Source organism: Misgurnus anguillicaudatus, chromosome 24, assembly GCF_027580225.2.
Source record: "Misgurnus anguillicaudatus chromosome 24, ASM2758022v2, whole genome shotgun sequence".
Lineage (NCBI taxonomy): Eukaryota > Metazoa > Chordata > Actinopteri > Cypriniformes > Cobitidae > Misgurnus > Misgurnus anguillicaudatus.
The window spans coordinates 17,547,976-17,571,611 of NC_073360.2; the positions used below are offsets into that span (position 1 = coordinate 17,547,976).

At 37.8% G+C, this 23,636-nt stretch overlaps 1 protein-coding gene across 3 annotated transcripts in view; it reads left to right on the plus strand.

The window, feature by feature from the left end:
* cadm1b (cell adhesion molecule 1b) overlaps nucleotides 1-23,636 on the plus strand; it is a 234,965-nt gene that overhangs the window by 178,087 nt on the left and 33,242 nt on the right. For 2 of the 3 annotated variants that reach the window (XM_055196277.2, XM_055196276.2), the window contains 2 exons: nucleotides 51-223; nucleotides 16,688-16,747. In XM_055196277.2, coding sequence (XP_055052252.1) covers nucleotides 51-223; nucleotides 16,688-16,747 — 233 coding nt within the window. The remainder of the gene's footprint in view (nucleotides 1-50; nucleotides 224-16,687; nucleotides 16,748-23,636) is intronic. The other variant, XM_055196278.2, reaches the window with a different exon arrangement.

The following is a 23,636-nucleotide window of genomic DNA, read 5'->3' on the forward strand; positions in this document are numbered from 1 at the left end:
CCTGAGCTTTTTCACGCTGAGCACTAAATGCTTACTCTGATATTATACAGGCCTCATCAAATTAACTGGCTCAAAGTGGATGATGATTTCCCCTCCCACGCCGTCATTACCGGCTCTGATCTCTACATCGAAAACCTTAACAAGTCATACAACGGGACGTACCGCTGCGTGGCATCCAACTTAGTGGGGGAAGCCTACGATGATTACATCCTTTATGTGTATGGTACGTAATCAAACCTAATGTGTGTCTTTAAACAAACCACTTATAACCAGCTTCCCAGACAAATGAAGATAAACCATGCTGCTAATGGTTAGTTTACAGTATAAGTCGTGGCTTAATCTTTGTCTGAACAACCAGCGAGTGATGTAATCATCTGTTTGATGTTTCAGGTTTCACATGTAATTATGTCGGCTTAAGAAAGTTGTTTCTCTTAAACTTAATATTTCCTGTTTGTAATGCTACAGATGTCTGTGTAGTGTTGTTGTTTGGTGTTACGAGTGAAGGACAGAGCAGTTTAACCCTCTATTGCACAGTGTTGCCTCTGGGTTTCTTCATTTTGCAGAAACATGATAAATATAAGATGGCGGTAAAATGGTAAATAATGAATGGGTGACTTTGAATGAAGCTGTAAAAAGCTTTTTTGGTTACAATACTTTCCGTCTGTCATTTTTTAAAATTAAAAATGGAGCACATTTTTCTCAGGAGAACTGCCTTCATAAACACATTTTTTATTTCTCACACATTTTAAAACATTTAAAGCCATTTAAATTATTTGTATGATAAGAAGTGCATGAATGTGTTTGCAGCCCAGAAGCACCATTCTGCAACAATCGGCTGAATATGAATATGTTGGAAATACGCAAATATGAATGCAGGCACTATAGAATATTGCAGAAACTTTGTCTATGTATTTTAGGAACTTTAGGAATATAAAGGCAAGAACAAACTTATTCTGTTATGCACTGTTAGTGGAAAGTGTACTTAAAAACCATCTGACATTTTTAATTAAAATTTGTTTTGATTTTCATCACAATACCATTTTGTGCAAGAGCAGTGAATTAAACATTTGAAATAGCAAACATAAGGCTTGCATGCAATCGAGGGCTAATTGTTTTATTGAATAGGATTCACCTGAGAGTTTTTCCTACTAGTAGTCTTATTAACACAGGAAGTGCATTGTGTTCTGTGCATGTTTAATTCTTAACAAGGGCCGACAGCTGGATTTTTCAAAGCACGGCAATAATTGCTATGACAGCGCCACTTGACGCCCGTGATTTAACAAAGCTTTGCTTTAACTACAGAAGAATTGAAGTGTTGTTATTGTTTAAAGCAGGTTGTGTTCAGGACGGCTAATGGGCAGCCAGCTGCAGCTATTGCAAACTGTCCTGTTTGAGCTAAAGGCAAAACCCTAAAGAGATGGGTGGGTGTTTCGCTGCCAGTTATTATTGGTCTCTCATAAGGCCAATATCAGAGGCAGGTGTTTGGAAATGATGTCATCAGCGTGCAGATGGCTGGCGTGTGCGGTGTCTGGTCTGGTTCTTCTTCCAGTTTTACCCAATGTCTGTCACCTTTACCTGAGCGAGCACCACCTGCTGATTACTTCACCTCCTCATTCTGTTTACACCATGCAGTTACACAGAAAGACAGGATTTATCTCAAACTAAACTTGTCTGAATCTAAACATTTAAATAGGTTTTCTCTAACACCCTCCTCTGCCATTGGATCTTTCATTTCATAGGCCTTCCAACCACCTGACCCCGAATCAGAAGACAAGTTAAAAGGTCTCTTCTTTGTTTAATAATGCAGATGAGAAATCTACAAATATTTTCAGATCTTATTAAAATACTGTAGAAATGCTGCGAGTTTGTTATGTTGCTACGAGAGTTGTCTTTTGTTTTTAGCAAGGCCCAAACGCTCCCACTTTGCTTTAAATAATGCGTCTTGTGGCGCATTTCTAAATCAATTTACTCAGCAATTGTGGAGCATGACCTACCTCAGAGAAGTCTAACAAGTGGAAAGACCTCGTGTAGCTTGATAATCCCGAGCACACGATATACTTCTCCTGCCTGTCAGACTTACTTTTAATGCTATTCCTGAGGGGGTGGCAGCTTTTTACTACACAGCATTTTCGGTGGCTGAGCAAACGCTTATGACTCCTCATGCTTGCACTCCATTTTTCCACTTAGTTTTCATAAAGCGGCGAACAGAAAGATGTGGAACGAAGCAGATGTTCATTAGCTAATTTGTGAGTATATCGCACACGGACCGTTTAAGTTTCCTAAAATCATCAGGCGTATATAGTGTGATACCAAAGAAACACTTGGCACGTAAATGATAGAAGTGTACAAATATCACTTTTCCATTTACACCTTGGCACTGTCCCGTGAGTGGGACACATGAGTTTACTTCAATATTTTGAATGTAAATATTAATCTATTACGACAAACGATATATTGTTAGAAAGGTCTAAGAATATATTAGATAAAAACCTATTAGCAGTAATAATATTGCAGTGACTGTAATTTTTTTATTTGTGACAAGAGTATGCAGTAAACCTCACAGCAAACCAACACTCTAAAAAATGATCTGTTGGATTTACTTAAAATATATATGCACAATTTTTGCATCACACTACTCAAAATTAACAAGAAAACCTGTTTTTTATGTACCTACATTTTTAAGTATTAAAGAATGTTACATGAACTCAAATATTTAAGTTCATATAACACATATTCTCAATCATGGTAACAATGAACAAACATCATTCTTTCAAAATAACTCTAAATACAACATATAACTAACATTAACAACATACCAACATAAATAAAGCCAGCAAACATTAAAACAGTCATCTTTTTTAGTAAATATTAACCAAGGAAGTGAACATGTCGCAACGCATGCTGGTAACCATTCCGACCTTTGTTTTTTTTTTAATTGCTTGTTCAGATAACTCAATTTGGCAAGTTGGGTAAACGAATTTGACAAAAACTTATATATCTACGTCCAGTAAACAAAATTATATTTGTTAGCTGAAAGATTATGCTTATTTCATTCAGTGAACACAAAATAATGAATTGACGCCCTTCTACAAGAAAAACTTTGTTACTTAATTATCTTTGTTGAAAGAACAATTTGAAGTTGGATTTTATTACAGTGCATGTGCTTCACAAAATGGCTATGACAGAGGTCAGAATTTTTGGCTGGAAAGGCATCATGGGAAACTTGCATATCACGTGGCTCTAGTTACTTAAAATGTTATGCTAGATTTACTTAATTTTAATGCAATTGTTATAGTAGTTGGCATTACTTATTTTTGCATACATTTAAGTTCACCTGGCAACTTAATTTTTTTGTGTTACACATACTAAATATGTTAAGTAAAGGTTGAAAAGTTAAAAAATAATTTTTTTTGTGAGTGTTTAATCTAATTACATTAATAAGTAATGGTTGTTCAGCCAACAAATCGTTTTTTAGAGTGAACACAAATAATTTTGTGTATAAAATAATACTATATTGAATTATTTTATTTATTAAAATACATTTAAACCGCTATAAAAAAATCTTATTTCATATTTTAACCTCCAGACACTTCCGTAAAAATAAAGTGTTTAATTTAAAACAAGACCAAAATTAGGCTTCTAGACCAAAAAATGACAGAGTTATATTAATTTAATTGGTTACTTTACATTTTCACCCCCCACTCAAAAAGCCTGTGCCAAGTAAAGGGTTAATCCATTACTACATTCATGACTTGAATGAGCTGAGCTGTTTCGATGTCCGATCGAATAACTTTAAGGGCTAATGTGAATTTGCAAAGGAATACATGAGATACGAAAACATGCATGTCATGACTTGATAACTTGAGTTAGTAGAAAAAATCCTGCAAATAAAATAAAAATACATGCCGTGTTGCCTCTGGCACTTACTGTAGTCCTACTAAATGGTATTCTTGTTAATTTGCTAGAAAATAAGCATAAAGTTTATATTTATCTGTTTCGTGACTTGGTTTCAGAGTCATTACTATAATTATAAACAAAATAATAAGCAGGGTGCTGCTATAAGGAAATTAAACAGATTATAAAACTTTATACATGCATATAGTTCTGTACATTTTAGGCCAATTAAAAAGTTAGAGCAGTTTTGATCAAATTAATATATCATATTATGCATAAAACTATACTGATGAGGAGCTATTTTTACATGAACTAAACCTTTACAAAATAATTCAATTATTTAAATTAGTGAAACAGTATGAAGTAATTTACATCACATGAAGCATTTTTAAATTACCTGATAAAACATTTTTATTGTGTAAAAATAAGAGCATCTAAGACATGATGCAGAGTGGGCTTCAGATGATTTGTAATGATACCATGTTTCTTTGTACGTTACAATAATGCACCATAATTATCATCCAATTTTTCCGTATCCAGATGTGCCACTCTTTCTCTCTGTTTCTGCTCTGCGTTCTCCCTAAACAAAAGAAAATTGGGCTGCAAATCTTGTTTAAAAGCTTTGTGATATACAGCCTCCTCCAGTGCAAAGCAAAGAGTGCAATACGTTTTGTTTGGTTAATGCGCTGTAGCGGTATGACTTCTCCAGAGGATCTCTATGCCACGACTTTTATAAGTGCCTATTTTGTTTGGGTCTCGAGGTGAAGAGGTGCCGGGTTAAAATCCGACTTGATCCCGGTTCTGGCAGTTGTGAATGGCTCGGTGCAGAAACATCCATACTGTGAATTGAAAGACGGATGCTTAAGTCCTTTCACAGCCACTTCTTAGCTACTGCTATTTTGCCCTTGAACAAGATACTTCACCTCCGTCAGTACAGGAGGAGCATATACACTCTAAGAAAGATGTTTTAATATTTTATTTGTGTTAACACATTTAGTGTGTTGTCTCTATAATACCTACTGTGTAAGACAGATTGTGTTGTTTTTAACACAGCCATTCAAGCATAGCTGCCTCTCATCTGTCTGTCATTTATGAGTGAAGATATTCGGTATTATGAACTGCGTGATGCTCGGTACAGTGAACTGATGTTAAAAGCAAGAGGCGCTATGTTGCAAGTTGACGTTTGCTATTTCCCTACACAGATCCAAAGCCAAGTGCAAAGCTATCCGGATCTTAAAGCTTTCATTGACACTTTTCCTGTGCATTGCATTGCTCAGGATACCTAACAATAACTTCTGACGCTATTGATTGTTCACCATTTGTCCCAGTTATTAAAACTAGGACACAATTTCGAACTCCAGACTACGAGTGAGCTGGAGAAAGGCCTAGAGGTCTGCATGGCTATAGTTGAAACGCTTCACTTTATACACTTGATTATCACTTAGACTTTCAGTAAGATAATGTTTTTTAAAGCAGGCGATGTAGCCTGCAAATGAAAACCTGCCGCCCTGATCAAGTACTAGTTTAATGCAATCATTGTAGGTTTCTTATCATTTATCATTATAATGAGGTCATTTAAAATTATCTAGAGATAGATCCGACTGTTATCTAGAGATTATCTAGATCCGACTGTTCACTCTAAAAAAAAAAAAAAAATCCAGGGTTGGGCTCTTCTCTTTTTGACCACATTGGGGATTCACTTTTGTCTTCATTCACATTTTGTCTGTGATGTAAGGTAGATATTGTCACAACAGCGGTACCGCAATAGCCTTTATTAAAGGAATAGTCTACTCATTTTCAATATTAAAATATGTTATTACCTTAACTAAGAATTGTTGATACATCCCTCTATCATCTGTGTGTGTGCACGTAAGCGCTGGAGCGCGCTGCGACGCTTCGATAGCATTTAGCTTAGCCCCATTCATTCAATGGTACCATTTAGAAGTGACCAAACACATCAACGTTTTTCCTATTTAAGACGAGTAGTTATACGAGCAAGTTTGGTGGTACAAAATAAAACGTAGCGCTTTTCTAAGCGGATTTAAAAGAGGAACTATATTTTATGGCGTAATAGCACTTTTGGGAGTACTTCGACTCGCCTGAAAAGTCCGCTCCCCTTCTCACTCTCATAATGGGAGAGGGAGGGTGTTACTGCGCCAAGTCAAAGTACTCCCAAAAGTTACACCATAAAATGTAGCTCCTCTTTTAAATCCGCTTAGAAAAGTGCTACGTTTTATTTTGTACCACCAAACTTGCTCGTATAACTCTTAAATAGGAAAAACGTTGATGTGTTTGGTCACTTCTAACTTTATCTCTAAATGGTACCATTGAATGAATGGGGCTAAGCTAAATGCTATCGAAGCGTCACAGCGCGCTCCAGCGCTTACGTGCACGCACACAGATGATAGAGGGATGAATCAACAATTCTTAGTTAAGGTAATAACATATTTTAATATTGAAAATGAGTAGACTATTCCTTTAAAGGATAACACCACAGTTTTTCAATATTTTACTATGTTCTTACCTCAACTTTGATGAATGAATACATACTTATCTTTTTTCAATGCGTGCACTTAATCTTTGTGCAGCGCTTTGTGAATGTGTTGGCATTTAGCTTAGCCCCATTTATTCCTATGGCTCCAAACAAAAGTTTTATTTTGTGCCATCATACTTACTCGTGTAACTACTCATGTAACAGTCTTTAAATAGGGACAACATTCAAGTGTTTGTTTGGTTGCTTCTAAATTCATCCTTGTTTGGATCCTAAGGAATGAATGGGGTTAGGCTAAATGCTAACACATTCACGAGGCGCTGTACAAAGATTAAAAGTGCACGCATTAAAAAGATAGGTGTGCATAATTTAGTCTAAGTTGAGGTAAGAACATAGTAAAATATTGAACAACTGTGGTGTTTTCCATTAACAAAAAACAAAATGCAAAGTGAAAGTATTTAGTGAGCTTTAGAGGTTTGAATATTTTTAATAAGAGCTTACATTGGAGACTTCTTATGTTTATTTAAAGTATTCTAAAATCAGGCCAAAAACAGCTAAGTACAAATTGGTGCGCACAAGAGAATTGATTCCCGCACTAATCATGCCTTCCAGATGAATGAGTGCATTTCTATTAACATCCCGTCTGTGTTTTTGAAGTACTGTATTCACGGTGGAATATTGCTTGCAGGTGGATTTCAGGCAATGCTTTTAATTTACTGGTGGAGCAAATCAATTCAGTCCGGCTAATTGCATGTTTGCTTTTTACTCGCCGTCGTGTTCACATGTTTTGAATTGCGTTCAGCAGAATGTTACTGACTGACAGCCTCAGTCTCTATTTACTTTAATTGTATAAAATATTAATGCATCCTTAAATGTCTGTTTTTGCAGTGATAACAACTTGAAGTATCCCAGCAAGCAATTTTGCTTTTAAAGCATCTAATAGCTGTCCAAACACAGCCCAGACACCTTAATAAAATAAAATAAATAAATAAAACCAAGCACCTTAAAATCACTATAGACTTTGCTTACATGATGAAATATCCAGCCCAATCTCAAGACATTTCGTGTTATAGTCATGAAATATTTGATTCATGGATAAGATTTTCCTCTTTTTTTGGTCAATGAGCAAATATGTTGGTTTTGTGTCACAACATTTCTATGTATTGTTTTTCGTGTCCCCAAGCACGACTTTTTTCATGTTATTTAATGTATTGGTTTATCATTTTTTCTAATTTAGGGTTAGGGTTGGGGTTAGAACTACTTTCTGTAACATTTCAGATATCCTAACCCAAACTCGACATCTAACCCCAAGCGACAATAGTTTAAAAATCAGTAAAAATGGAGAAACCAATACATAAAATGAGATCCTAACCCAAAGCCCAGATCGAACCCCACCACAAGGGAAAATGGTTTCAAAAAAAATAAATAAATAAATAAACAATACATAAAATGAGACACAAAGTCACGTTTGGGGACACGAAAAACATATCGAAATTTGTGTTGAGTGAAACGAGAAAGACATTCATGCTCAATGACATAAAAAAAGGGAAATCGTGTTCATGAACACAAATAAATGAATAAATAAACTATTTTGTGACTATACCACAAAATGCCTTGAAGGTTGAAAGTTATTTAGTCAAAAACGACATGTAACCAAATTCAAGTTTATTTTTAGCTAGAAGTGGGTTACTCATACCGGGTCTATAGTTAATTTAGTCAGTGAAATGACTGCTATTGCTTGCTGAGTAATAGCAGGATTTTTATTTTTAGGTAAATTATTCACTGACTGTTGAAGCAACATCCCTTGTTATTTCTGGAGCAACATTGCTATGAACCGATGAATTTAGGGTGGTCTGGTTGACAAAATGATGAGCAAAGAAAGGTTTTTGATCCAAGAAGATGTCCTACTACATTAAAGCATGATTTATTAAATTAATTAATAGCACAATAATCAAATCCTAATATACAAACATAATTTGAGGTATCAATCATGCCTGTAGCACAATCAGTACACACCATTTAACACAAGGTTAAAACTTACAGATGTAGTGGTGTCTCTTACTGCAGTATGAGCAAGATGTGGACATTAACCTCTTGAAAAGCACCCCCACTCTGGCCCAAACCATGAAAAGACCTACTTTCACTAAAATGGCTGTTTTTACTAAACCGTTTAGAGTATAAGCATAACTGTGGTATCATTAGATAGCTTTGAGCTTCAAAATCAGGTTTCAAAATTATTTTAAGATAAAAATTTAAAAAGTTAGAGAGGCTGAAGTACATTGTAATAAAATGTTTTTTGCATAACATCTTTTTTAATACTAAAAATCTAAATGATAAATATGTGTGTGAAACCCAGAAATGCAATGATGCCACAAGTTTAAAGAAGTTACATTTCATGTTTAAGGTCAATAGGCCCAAAAATGAGGTTTTTGCAAGAGTTTTTGTAAGAGTAGTGCCTTTTCTAAGTGCCAGTCAGCCCCAAAATAAAAGTCTTTTGTTTACATGCATACACGTTTGTTCTTATTATTATTTATCCTTATGTAAGCGTATAAAATGCCATTTCCACCCCTCGAAATAAAACGTCACACAAAGATCGTTGGATTCGTTATCTAATTGGCTACACGTCCTGTCTATCGATATTTTTCATGAAGTCATGGAAGGAACGAGCGAGTCAGATGACGTCACGATATTTGACAGCGCTGTTTGGATATTATTTATTATACTCCCGCCTACTTTTAGAAACAATGTTTGACTGCGGTTTTGAACGCGAGTGTAGTCTCATATACAAGTGTTACCATGTAAATAGTCCTCAGATTGTATATTATATTCTATTACAAGACGTTCGTGTGAAATCTGATGTAAACAATGGACAATATATCTATATTTCACGGATTATACGCGTTTGTGGACAAAAATGGTCATTGGATGTATTTTATTGGAGAGTTTTTATGGGCTATTCACAAATCTGAAACTGACTGGATTCGATTCGCGATCGTTATATCAACACAAAGGTAAGGAGTCCCGTTTATATTTTGCATGTTATCATCTGGACTTCTGTAACAAAATACTATATTTACAATGCTAGAGCATCTGTATCTCAAAAAAGAGACCATACACTGATGCTAAACCTGTAGACCTTGTAGCCTCTTATGGAACGGCTGAAATTCCACAAGGGGGCGTATTTGTTCCTCAGACGTTGCACAATAAACGTGACATCCAAATATAGTCATTATAAATCGTGAATAAAAAGTGAGATTCGAACGAATGTCTGTTAGTGAACTAATTGTATACACTATTTATATCGTAATTCGGTCAGAAACGTCAAGATTGTGAAATGAACAAATCGTTTTGGATTAAAAGGCTTGGATATTCCATTTCCTTGGACTTTTGGGGATTTATGAACAATTTGTGAGTAAATATCCTAAATCGGCACTGCACGGTTCAGGTAACTAACAACTAGTTTACAGTTTTATGACTGCTAAAAATCATAGTATGCTTTGTGTGTGCTTAATGGAAACCCGAAAGTCTAAGCTTTACAACGATGTGCCGCATGACCGTATATTTTGAAGATTTAATGCTTCAAAGTTACATTGACATAATGCAGCCTCACGTGCAAGGGAGGGGGTGTACCGTGTACGGCACAGTGTTCCTTATCAGGTGTATAGTAATGTTAATATTATTCATTTTTGTAGACAGTAGGCTATATAGATATTGTTAGCAGCGTTAAAAAAACTGACGTCTTTCCACCCCCGAGCTAATGCGCGTCGAGAGGTTAAAAAGCACCATCATTTATAGACAAGTATTATTTTTACCGCATTATTATTTCACAGCTAACAAAAATCTTCCTTATGATTGCATATGTATTCATGATGTATTCTCTAATAGCATAAAAAACCCAAGTATGAAGTGTATCCTTGCGTTCATTGTAGTCCAAGAAAAGAGATTTCAGCTGGAGATGATGACTCGCGTCATCGTAGACTTTTTAACTTTGCAAATCGTTAACATGTACTTACACACCAAAAGAAATGTAAAATCATGAAAAGGTAAATAGGGGCTCTTTAAATCCGGGCTCTGCCTATACAGTAGGATGGTAAAGTTGTTATTTACTGCAGTTTTTTTAACCAATGTCTGTCCCAGTGGGAACAGCTTATGTTTCAATTGCAGTCACCCAATGTTCAGCGCTAAAGCCTATAGGGAACGAATAAGTATCGATACAGATAATGTCCTACATTAACCTCCATATTCAGTCTCCTTCGGGAGATCTTCTCTCAGTCAAACCCATGTAACACAGTCGCAGTGCCACAAACACAATCTTATCTGTTTTTCCCCAACTGTCTTAGTCTCTGAATGATTAGTGCTCTTCTGTGAGCTTTGAAAAGATGCCAAAAAAAGAATAGCAGTCTGTCGTGCTTGCTAATATGCGGTACGAGAGCGTGTGTGTTGTTTATTTAACGGTATTAGACAGCCTTTCAACCGCTTTAATTTCTGCTGTGACAGCATAATACATTTGACATCACGGATATGCGTTGAAATACTACATAAAGCAAAGCAATTGAATACTTTTAGGGCTTTCAATAGATTTGCATAGATCATTTAACATGCACTCGAAGGCTTTGTTCACACTGCACACAAATCCAATTTGCTTTTCAAATCGGATCCTTGAGATTTACTGTCTGCAATGTCATTTTGCAAGTGATGAAATCAGATTACCATGTTTATTTAAATTTAGTGCAGACAGTGTATCTATATTAGTTGCTTTTTACATGTGTGTGTTTTCATATGCAGCATGTGCATTCACTGGGAATTGAACCCATGACCTTTTGCATTGCTTGTGCTGTGCTACAAATCATTACTAAAGGAAAGCTCTTGAATGTAGATGTAATTGTATTAAAGAATAATCCTCCAGAAAGCATCCCAGACTCTGTGCCTTGCCTGAGGGCACAATGGTGATAACTCAGGACTCGCTTCTAGTTGGAATATAACCAGCAACCTTCTGGTTACAAGCCTTTAGCCTTTTCCACTATAGCACACCAACCCCTGTTCATTATCTCTGGGTTTTCTTTGCAGGTTTTGTCCGTACCGTGTAAGACATGGGAGAAAACTAGTCATAATAAATTCAGTTACCTCCATTTATTCAGTTACCAGACCATCTGTTGGTTCCCAAACTGCCTGTGTCATGAAATGTTGTACTAATATTTATACTAATATTAATTAGGAGTTGTGCAATATTCAGATCATTGTAGGATGATTACAGTTCACAAACGTTTTTTGATGTGAACATAAGAAAGACTCACACCAGCTCACAGTGCAAACACGGACCATTACGCAAAGATTCAACACATTTAGCATTATTCAGAGACGGTAGGATATAGCCAGTAGGTTTTCCGAGGACACATCTTGCAAGTGTTGTCAGGACAATTCTACTCGTGATAAGTACTCGTATCGTCTATTTTCACACGCCGTGATTGGAATTTCATATTTCCGTCCATCACATACAAATGGAAATATTGCACGTCCAAACGCATTCACATCTCGGTGCTCATAACGTCGAGCCGAGAGTCACCCGGCCTGCAAATTGCCCATGGAAAATTCTTGTTTGCTTGAGTATTATGCATGCCACATCCCATTCAGACCTTTGTGTTGGCCATATCTCCTGCATGCACAATTTCAGCCGCGGGACTATGACATTTCCCAAACCCGTCTGCGATCGGTCACGGCACCCGAAATCCCTGAAATATTTTCATCCGTTGATGCGTCTCCCAGCATCTACATTCAGAGATATTATCCTGTCCTTGATGTTTTATCATTAGTTGGAAAGTGTTTGGGCCCCTACTGAGATCTTTTGATGGAGCACAGACAATAAAGTGATGGAGACAACCAGGCAATTTTGCCTGCTGAGACTGTTCCACAGCAAGGCGCATGAGTATCCGTGGTAAAAGTGTAAAGACAGTCACATTGCACAGTCGCAGCACAGTAGCTCGCATGCATTTGCCGGCGCGCCATTATTCTGATGACTGTGTGCGAAGAGTGTGGAATATGGACTCTGCGTGTTTATTAATAAATGATTTTCATAAAGTCATTTTACTTCATTCTCTCATTTCCTTGCTTTCTGTATAACAGGAAATCAAGTGGAGTGCTTTAACATTTCACAGGGTGCTGTGCCACAGCAAACTAGTGTAAAAAATTCGAACAGTAGGCCGCTTAGAAAACCATTGCCTGGAGTCTAATGACCATTTCACTGTACATTATCACAGTTTTTATATGGCTGCCTAAAAACTACCAAATAAAAAAATGAATGGACATGAAATATTAATTGGGGTTTAAATCATTTAAACCTCATTCACATAGCACTTTGCTCCCAGAAAATACCTGTAAAATTGGCAGACCAGCTTTAGTGGGAATGCAAACACATCCCGTAAATGTTCTGGGATCGTTCCCGGAAAGATGACCTAGTAACATTGCCGTAAGATACCCGGAAAGCCCTCAGTCACAGAAACAATGCCGAGGACATCCCAAGTGCAAGACTTTCCGGGATCTGTGTGAACCGAGGGGCAACTTTCCGATCTTTCCGATGAAGCCAGTACGGAATTGACTTAAACTGCAAATCATCGACTGGCCGCTTGAGGCTGGCTCCAAAAGGGAATCAATTCCCATAGACCCCCATGTTAAAAATGGTTAAAGGGATACTTCACCGATTTAGCATTCAGCTTTTTATCTGTAGAAACCCGGCAGTATTACTGAATGACCATGTTTCCCTCCATCATTTCCCCCTGAGAGGAGAGATATCTGCATTTTGGTTCTGCAAAAAAGTCCTCCGATGATGCAAAAATCGTCATATTACATCATCGGAGGACTTTTTTGCAGAACCAAAATGCAGATATCTCTCCTCTCAGGGGGAAATGAGGGAGGGAAACATGGTCATTCAGTAATACTGCCGGGTTTCTACAGATACAAAGCTGAATGCTAAATCGGTGAAGTATCCCTTTAACTTTACAGTAGGTAATTATATGTTTACAGTCTGGTACAAAAATAGTTTTTGGTCTGTATAGCTAAATTTGCCCTTTATGACAACTGTGAGGGGGGGTGAATTTTTTTGTAACTCCTCTATTTAATTTATATTAAGCTTCAAAGTACTGCATAATTAAGGGCGTGGCCACTTGAGTGAGGGGTGAACAGCCACTGCGGTCACTAGAATCGAGCTAGACGGGCATGGTTTGAGCAACCAGACACCTCAGCTTCAACCACATCCCCCCTCTTTACCCATTTTCGGATATCCGTGAGTGATGCGCAATGGCGCGCGGCCAAGATGGCGACGGCAGGCAACGCCTACTTAAAGCTTCAAAAACGATCTTCAGAAACCAATGGGTGACGTCACAGACACTATGTACATATTTTTTACAGTCTATGGTGTGAACGCACACATCGATTCCGGCAAGTTATTGGCAGTGTGAATGAACAAAAAAATCAAACGCTCCCAGAAAAGTCCTGGGTGCATTTTCCGTTTATTTTCCGTAATGTCTGTGTGAAAAGGGCTTTAGATTAGTTTAAAGCCTTCTTCCACTACAAAAAATACTCTGCTACCACTTTAGCCCGGAGTATAGTTATTTATGTTATTTACTGTTATTTTCCGTGTACGCAAACATACGCGCATGGTCGAATGCACAGCCTTGCAAAGTATAGATTATTTGACATGTACGTATACACAGGCATTTGGCGCGTGCACATTGTGAACAAATGCAACACATCTCCTAGCAACAGACTACATTCACCTGTAGGCGCATGCATGACCTACATGTGCAGTGTACACAGGTTTTAAATATCCGGCGATGCGTGTACAGTACGCATGCACTCTTTTGATGATGAAAATTACGTTATGCGCACTGTATGCAGAACCTTGCGTACGCGTAAAAAATGGACCATACTTCGGCCTTTAGGGTACATTAACAATGATGTAGTAAAACTGTTAAGTAATTTTTTAAATGTTTCACATACAAACAGTTTCATAACAATCCATGTCTGCATGGATCCACAAAACACGACTGACTAAGGGGCCGTTTACATATCAAGTTTTTTTCACGCTCAAGTTTGTTATTTCAAATGTAGGTGCGCGGTATGCACACTCATAATGGTAGCGATACGGTGCGAAGCGCTCGTTTTTTCCAGGCACGTCTGCACCTCATCGAGTAAAGCGCTATGCAGATCATGTGACAAGAACCTCAGGAGTGCAACTGCCCGAGCGCTTTGGAAAGAAGGAGAAAGCAGTGTGCCTAGCGTTTTCTACGCATTTTAGGCGCGACATGTGAACTTCCCCTTAAAGTGCTGTATTACGCTCTCCTTGATGTTTTATCATTAGTTGGAAAGTGTTTGGGCCCCTACTAAGATCCCTAAAAGTGCTGTATTATGCATGGCAGGCTAGTAGTTGGCAATATGCTTAATACGCATGCACATGACTTTATCATTTTCACAAATTCCCATTTTTGTAGTTTTTCTGTCATGTAAATAAACGCTGAAACACAGATAAAGTACTGTGTATGTGTAACGGGGCATACACATCAAATGCAAGTTCAACGATTTGCGCGAGTAGATTACATACAAAGTTAATGTAAAGACGCGATCAGACATGTCCTCGCGCATGGCGATGCGAATGCCGCAAATTGGGCGGCGTGATTGCCGCGAAAACACATGCTATTCGCCTCAAACGCGCCTTTGCATAAGTTGAAAATATTCAACTCAAGCAAAAAATTTGCATGACACAAAGTTAAATCACACGAGTACCGTATTTTCCGGAATATAAGTCACGTTTTTTTTTCATATTTTGGCTGGTGCTGCGTCTTATTCTCAGGAGCGCCTTGTAAGTCTGTGTGAGTTAATTTTGACATTTATGAGGCAAGAGAGACCATTACCGTCTACAGCCGCAAGAGTCCACTATATGCTGCTCCGGTATTTATGTAATTCAGTGGATTCAGTGATGTGGAATGATGAGTCCGTGAACTTGATGCTAGTTGGCTTGTTCGGTTAATTTATCCTCTTCAGCCTTGCAGGTATGTTCTGTATGCTATTGTTTATCGTGTAAATAACTGCTGTTCTGTGTGCTATTGTTTAATTGAATAACTTGCCTCTACAGATGAAATGTGTGTTCTTTGGCGCGGATTTTGTGAAATAATTTTATAAATAAATGCCACGTATAGTCCACTGCGACTTATATATGTTATTTCATCTGACTGACGCATTTTTGATTGGTGCGACTTATAGTCCAGGAAAATATGGTAAACTAGAGCGAGCAATGCGATGCTACGCGGTTGGTGTGTACGTAGCATTAGAAAGCAATTAGCAACATGGAAACAATCTGCAAACCAAGTTACTTGTTTATATAGACTACAATATAAAAGTTCCCTGTTGCACTTAATTTACAATAAATTTCAACTTTCTTGACTGAGTCAAGTTGAAATAACTTAAAGGGATAGTTCACTTTAAAATGAAAATTCTGTCATCATCTCCTCATCCTCATGTTGTTTTAAACCTGTATGAATTTCTTTTTTCTGATGAACACAAAAGAATATATTTTGATAAATGATGGTAAACACACAGCAATAAGTGACCATAGACTTCCATAGTAGGAAAAAATATTTTGGAAGTATTGTGATAAATTAAGAAAATATTTTGATAAATGATGCTAAGCACACCCATTAAATTCCATAATATTTTTTTATTGCTACTATGGAAGTCAATGGTCACTTACTGCTGGGTGTTTACCATCATTTATTAAAATATCATCTTTTGTGTTCATCAGAAAAAAGAAATTCATACAGGTTTAAAACAACACGAGGATGAGTAAATTATGACAGAATTTTCATTTTTAAGTGAACTATCCCTTTAAGCTTATTTAAAGTATTTATATAATTTATAGCAACTCCTCTGAATTGTAAATTTAAGTTGATTAACCTGAAATATTTAAGTGCAACAAGGATTTTTTACAGTGTAGTTAGTTGATAAATGTAATTATTTATAATACTAAAATCCTGATGTAGACCACTGATGAAATAATGTTGTCGTAGTATTGTCTGTATGATTACTGTGCCAGAAAACACTCTTTTGAAACGGCTCTCGTCCAATCAGATAGATTTCCAAACAGGCATTTACATTTCAATCATGGACATTTATGAGCTATTATGTTAGCTAGTGAAGAGGACGTGCTTGTTTCATCTCTATCATACTAACATGCAGTCTTTCTGTTAGTGCTTTTGTGACTTCTCTCCTTCATGTAATACCTCTTATGTGTGTGTTTCCATTTTCTCCATCTAGATGTTCACACCACAACCCCCCCACCCACCACTACCACCATCAACCCTGATGCCTCCCAAGGTACAGTACATCTCAGCTTCAGGGTTTCTCACCCCATCTCACCTTTTTTACATTTTCCCTTTCTCCTGCTGTGTGTGCATCCCTGTGTGTGTATGTTTGCTGATGCATGTTACTGTCCATGAGCTAAAAAGACAGTGACGGGGGTAAAGTGCAAGCTTGCGCCGAGGTAGCCGGGCCGCTCTAATAAGATCTCACGCCGATAGTGGACCCGGTGGTCTCTCGGCGCTGTCATTGTCACTTGTTGGGTTGTGCTTGTCAAATCCTTTTCTGTCATTCGCCTGATCTTTCACCGTAGAGATTCATTTTGGAGAGAGAATCTTATCGGGATCTTGCGTGGCATCTCGGCAGGCCTCAGATTGCGATTACAAATGTCCTCGGCTTTCCGTAAGAATAACAACAACTCGTTCTTGAAATGGTGGGAAGCAATGTACCCTGAAAGCCTTGTGCGCAGCCGCAGACCAAAGATGAATTATACAATACGATTTCTCATTTATAGTAGCACATATGGAAGCTCAAAGAGGCCATTCTTAATGTTTTTTTTTTTTTTTTTGCTTTGATTTTATGATATTAATGAAAGTTAAGTTGATGAAAGTTATTTTTTCATTGGTATAAAGACAATAATTAAAAAAATGTACAACAATTAGAGGATCGAAGGGACATTGTTTTTCAGAAACGTTTTTCAGTTGTCATTTTAATTTCCCAACAGCTACTTAATGAGATTTTCTCCAACGGATCAGAGTCTTTTGAGCGCTTACAAAGGATGAACCAATCCACGTTTATTTACATGCAAAGAAAAGCTTGGGACTAGGAATTCCCAGCAAATAAATCAATGGGAGGTAATTGGCGCTACATGGAAATGTAATACATTTTTGATGAGCCAGCAAAGAGTGAGAAAGAATAGGGTGCGCTCTACTATCAAAAAAATCAATTAAGCCATAATGCCTTGCTGAAATGCTTCGTAGCTTTAGGGAGTGACATTTAGAGATGATTGCAAAATAAATGGCTAAATAAAAGTGCCCTATACTCTGATTTCAGTGTCGGTCATTCAGAGCAGTGGCATGATCATCTACACTTAAGACTTTGTGATTTTCAGTAATCATCCAGCTGAACTAAGTCATGTCTGTTTCTCTTGGGTTCCTCCCTAGCCTGTTCTCATGCAAAGTAAGCGTGCGATAAGTTTTATTGGTGTAACAGTCTTAACCTGAGATTACCGTTCGAGCAGAACTTGCTTTCGAGCGGCCACAGGGAGTAATCCACACGCAGTGTGAGTACCGGCAGCCGTCTGAAAGAGTGACTGTGTTTTATCTGATATGCAGTTTAATCTTTAGGATGTAGAATTAGCTTGTGCGGCCGGCTGTGAATGTCTTAATATGACCCGGGGTCGTATGGGACACGGTTGTGGTACCTGAGGCATTATGAACTGTTTTGGTTAGATTGACTAATCTTGGCTAGATTTGTTCTGCCTTTGCTAATTTGGCTGAATTAAAACATGGTGAAATTTGACCAATTATAGGTTTTGATACCAAATGAAAGTTGGTATGGCTGTCCTGGACAAGGCTGAGTCTATTAAAGAATTTAGTTCAATAGAAATGCTCAGCAGTGACTCATTATCAGCCATCTTTCATTGTAACAGCATGGTGTCACACAGCGAGCTTCACAGTGCCCACATAAAGTAAATCGCTGTGAATTTCCCTTTTATTTCTGATGCGATCTGCAAAAATCTATCAGATGGTAAAATTTGACCAATTATAGGTTTTGATACCAAACGTGAGTTGGTATCGTGGTGAAAGATTTACTGTTACTGTACTGTATGTTGTAAAAGATACAAAATGGTCAATCACATGACTAGTATCCTCCTCATCAGTAACTTCTAAACCATCCGATTCTTTCTCTCTGGATGTGAAATAGTCCATTATAACTTTGCGTGCCAAACCTTACAAAGGACTGGTGGGAAGTGTGAATTGATACACCTTCACTCAACATGTTATGTGGTTTATTGTGTTTTTGAGGCTGTTTACTCTTGGCATTAACATGCGTTTTCGTCGATTGGATCACAAGTGGACGACGTTAATGCCAGGTGTAAACGGTGTTCAAAACGCTTTGAACTCGTCCACTTTTGACCACTTTCAAACACATTCAGAGGTAGTCGAAACCCCTTCGATCTAATTGCTTTTGTAGTGTAAACGCACATGTGGTTGAATGTGTTCGAACAGCCACACGCGACTGCCTTCTCTCCACCCATTTATCTAATCTGAGTTACTGAGCACAATGTTTTACATCTTTTCTGACTTCTGGCGCGAACACACAGTGAACAGCGCTATTTTTAGCCCTTTCATTGATAAAACTAAAGCGGCTGATCTCCGCGGTTTCATTTTGCAAGCGTGTGAAAGTTGCGCGATCCTATTTCATCAATTGCGCTGAAAAATCAGAGAAAGCTCTAACATATAAACGTACAAAACACTTTGCAGCATGTTTACTTGCTAAACAAGCAGTGGACTCCGACATAATATTAAGTTCGCGTCCATATAAACTCATCATCATTACTCCCACTCGCGTTTGAATGACAGCGGAGAGACTCGCCCACTGTCTCGACAGACCAATCCCTCACAGTATTCAGGACAGAAGCGGTCGAAAGTGGACAAAATACCTGGTGTAAACGTGATGTGTCTCTCTCGTCCACTTGTGATCCGATCGATGAAAACACATCTTAATACCAAGTGTAAACAGCCTCTATGTAGTGTTTAGAGAGGAAAAGTTTGGGAGATTGTGTTGCACCTCCACCGGCCCGGACGTGTTCTTAAACATTAGGGAAAGACGTAGTTTTTTCAGCTTGTCACTTTAAATAACTCTTTTACTAGTTCGCCCGCTTATTCAGTCTTAATTAATGGTAAACAAACTTGGTTTGCTGTCGTCGAAGGGAGCTCTACCCCTTTAGAGAGAGAGAGCGAACCTAAGGCCAGGCCCCGGTTGCATAAAGCACCTTAAGTGTAATTTTCCCTTAAGTTCACGCTTAAACTTAAGGGTGTTGCAGAAAAAAGTTTTTTTCTGTTGCATCGCCATGGCAACAATAGTATTTTATAGCGGCAAACCTGGGTCGCTGCCGTGAAACACTTAACGATTACCCTTACCTAAGATAACCGTTTAAGGGATTATACTATATGCAACACACTTAAATTATTCTCTTAGGTAAGGGGAACTTACCCCTTAAGTGTCATACTTAAAGAGTAACTAAACCCTAAACCAATGTTTTTTAGTTAATGATCTGTAAGAATGATGCTTTATTAGTGCTGTTCATTGATTTTAGTAAGTTTTTTGACATTTGCACGGTGGTTACTGCAGTTGAATTTTCCTATTGGATATTGGGTCCAAAAAATAACTTGTGACGTAAGCAGGTTCACGCTCACCACGGCCTTGTTACGATCTCACCACACACTTGGTACGAGCTTAGTTCGTCCCCTCTATCTCCGTTGGGATCTGCCCACTTTTCTTGGAATTTTTCAAATATTGTCAGTGGGTGGAGTCAGGCTCTGACCAGGGGTTTAGTTACGCTTTAAGGGAAAAACTTATAGTGCTTTATGCAACCGGGCTCAGGGCTCTAGCCCAAAGTTCAACTGTACTGCACAGAGGAAGAAAGAGCACCGTGAAGGAGGAGATGGAGAGGAGGAGGGATGCTGGAAGAATTGCTGGTGGATGCGGAGACATGGTGGCTGCTTTATATATGCTCTTAATGATGATTGACATGCCTGAAAGTTTGGGCTCCCCACGAACCTACGTTTAGAACTACGTTTTTCTGCATCAAACAAGATATTTTCAGAGATGATAGACAAGATACAAGTCCGGGTAGGCCTCTTCCTTCTACAGTCCAAAAACAGGCATGTTAGGTGGATTGAAGATGCCAAATTGCAGTTCCCCCAACTTTTGTCTAGATCAGTTTGCGTACATAGCCGTACCCACTATTGAGGTCCCCGATGTCCGGACCTCTGTCATTGTCTGACGCTCGTCTTATTTGACTCAACACTCAGCGCTGGTTTGGCTTCTTGCGGCGCTGTGCAGACTGATCGGCGTGTGACGTCTGAGCACTGCGAGATTGATTCAACGGTTAATGACTCAGTATGTTCTCAGCACTCAGCAATCTCGGGGTAGTGTGATGTCATCGGCCAACAGATCTTGCGCTGCGCCCCATTTAGTAAGATAAAGGCAAACTTATTCCGAGATGACCAATAAAATCAAACCAGGCAGACAGAAGTGCAACTCAAAAGAGGACAGATGCGCATACTTCAGTTAGTGTAAGTGCAAGAAATATGTACTGTAAGTAATTAAAAGCTGACTATTATACAGAAGTTTAATGATGAGAAAATATGAAACCGCAGTGATTGTCAAGGTGACAAGACAAGAAACATTACTGCAGCTGAGCCAGATGGGTGTCCAAATTTAATGCGCTACTTTCACTCCCTCCAGTTATTCAGCATGTTTATTAACAAAATTCAAAGCCACCATTTTATTCTTGAAGAGATCTTTTACTGTTTAATGATTAGATTCACAGTATTGGACTGCATTGCTGCCTTGAACTTGATAACGCATGTGCGCGCCCCGTCACAACACTTCATCCACCTGTAGCGTGCTTGCACAGAGTTTAAATGAGCCCATTTTTTGGCTAAAACGGACAAATTCACATGTTTGTGAATGTAGCTATCTTAGTGAGTATTATAGTAAACAACTGGTTATGTCTTAACCCAATGTAACATTTTATTGCATTTGGTCTTAAAGCCTAATAAACAGTAGCTACCTGTTAAAGTTATTAAAGTTAATTAAATAGCAAAAGAAGAGAAAATCATTCACTGGTCCTGACTGTAACTTTTGTAACTTCGTAAAAAAGATTCATCCATATTTACTTTTAAATAATTTACTTTTTTTGCCAAAATCCTTAATGAAGTTTAAAGGAACAGTATGTAATAAATGTATATCAATTAATCATAAAATGGCCCTGATATGTCACTAGACATTAAGAAATCATTTTCATTTTAAATACTTATATCACTCACAACAGTGTTATGGTCAGGATATTGTCATTTAAAAAGTGGAGTTGCAGCCCTCAACTGATGTTTATGTTGCCATGTTGTGTATTAGCCACCAGTTTTGTGATTGCAGTACCAGTTTTGACCACAATCCTACATACTGTTCCTTTAAGGTTTATTGTAATTTCCTGAACAACTTTTACTAAAGTTACTGCAGTTAACATGAAGCCTTTTGCTTCATTAACAGACAGTAAATCAGAAGTGATTTTATATATATTCAGTCATGTTTATTTGTTTATGCAGCACAAGATGAATATTTATCGAATGTGGGGTAATGTGAAGTAATCAGCAATCATTCATTCATGCTTTTTTAATAATTACACATAGTTGTCTTTCATGGGATATGCACCACATAAAGTATCCTCGGCCAACCAATTTATAAAATTCTAGTTCCGCCACTGCATTACTGATGTTGGATTTCAGCATATTAAGTTTATAATGAGTGTGTGCATATTGTGAATTAATTTAATAAACTAATTATTGATAGCCTAGTTAATTCACTAAAATGATCCTATATTCAGTGAGCCTATGTTTACTTTACTGACACAGCTCAGTGTGCCCAGGATGGTAAAATAATTTTTACAGTGTATTCCTAATAACCAACACAAGTAGTCTTCTCCATACTGACATGGTTTGAAATCTTATAATTATTTGATTCTTTGGTTTTTGATGTATGAAAATTCATGTATGTAAAGCAGAGAAATAAGACATGCATGCCCTAGAAAAATACTTATATGGACCTCAGTATTTATAAAATCATGCATACTGCCCTGCTTGTGTATAGATTAACCATTTGTTGCCATGATATATGCTGGAATAATGCTAATAAATAAATTGCATTCTGATGCATTATGGAATAAGAATCTCAGCTATGATATGACTTCCTTCTCATTTACGACAAGCTCAAATGTTTATTGATTGGTTTAAAAATTTATCCCCACTGCCAACTTGCCATACACACGCTGTAGCCCACTAGATTTACACTTTCAACGTGACAGAAAATCGTGAAGAATCAGCAAAAAAACTAATTTTGAGCATTGCACAGAGAAGGTAAAATAAATTGATATTTATATAAGAGGAGGACTAGGTTGGCATCATTGTCTCATAAAGTGATAAAGTGAAGCAATTGTATGCCTGATATGAACTCTGTCATGTACTGGCCATGCAAGGCCATGTCTCAGGGTTCACTGTGCCAAGATTTGCGATATGTCACTGACCCCGGTCTTGGGAAGTTTTTTGTCTACGGGGCATGAAGCTCAGCTCAGCATTATTTGACTTCAAGGGGATTGTAGCTGCCATGGATCAGCGATTAATATTGATAGGTGCAATTGACTGCCAAGCTGGTTTCCGTGAAAGGGCAAAAATATGTAGCATCTAAGCAGATATATGGTTTCCCTGCTGGGTAATGATGAAATATAAAACAATTTATACAGCTGAGCTCAGGATCAGGTGTGCCGCAGGCCGGGTCTATATTTTATAAGGCAATGTCAATTTTTCCCGGAAACTGCTGCTAGATGTAGGCGAACATACTCATGAGCACCTGTAGATGTTCTTCTCCTCTCATTATCCAGTATCACTTCAGGAAAACGTCCCTTGTCCTAGAAATATCCTCCATGAATCTCCTATACAATCCAATTAAAGCTGGGACGGTGAGACAGGTGGCCCAAAGTGTCCGATTGTTGACTCAGTCACTTTTAGCTTATTTGTTTTTGCCATGGGACAACATAGATATTTGAAGGTTAGCGAGAATGCAGACTAAAGATTTGGTTTTATACTCGTTGAACAGACGAAAGATGATGTGTCCTTGTTCCGTA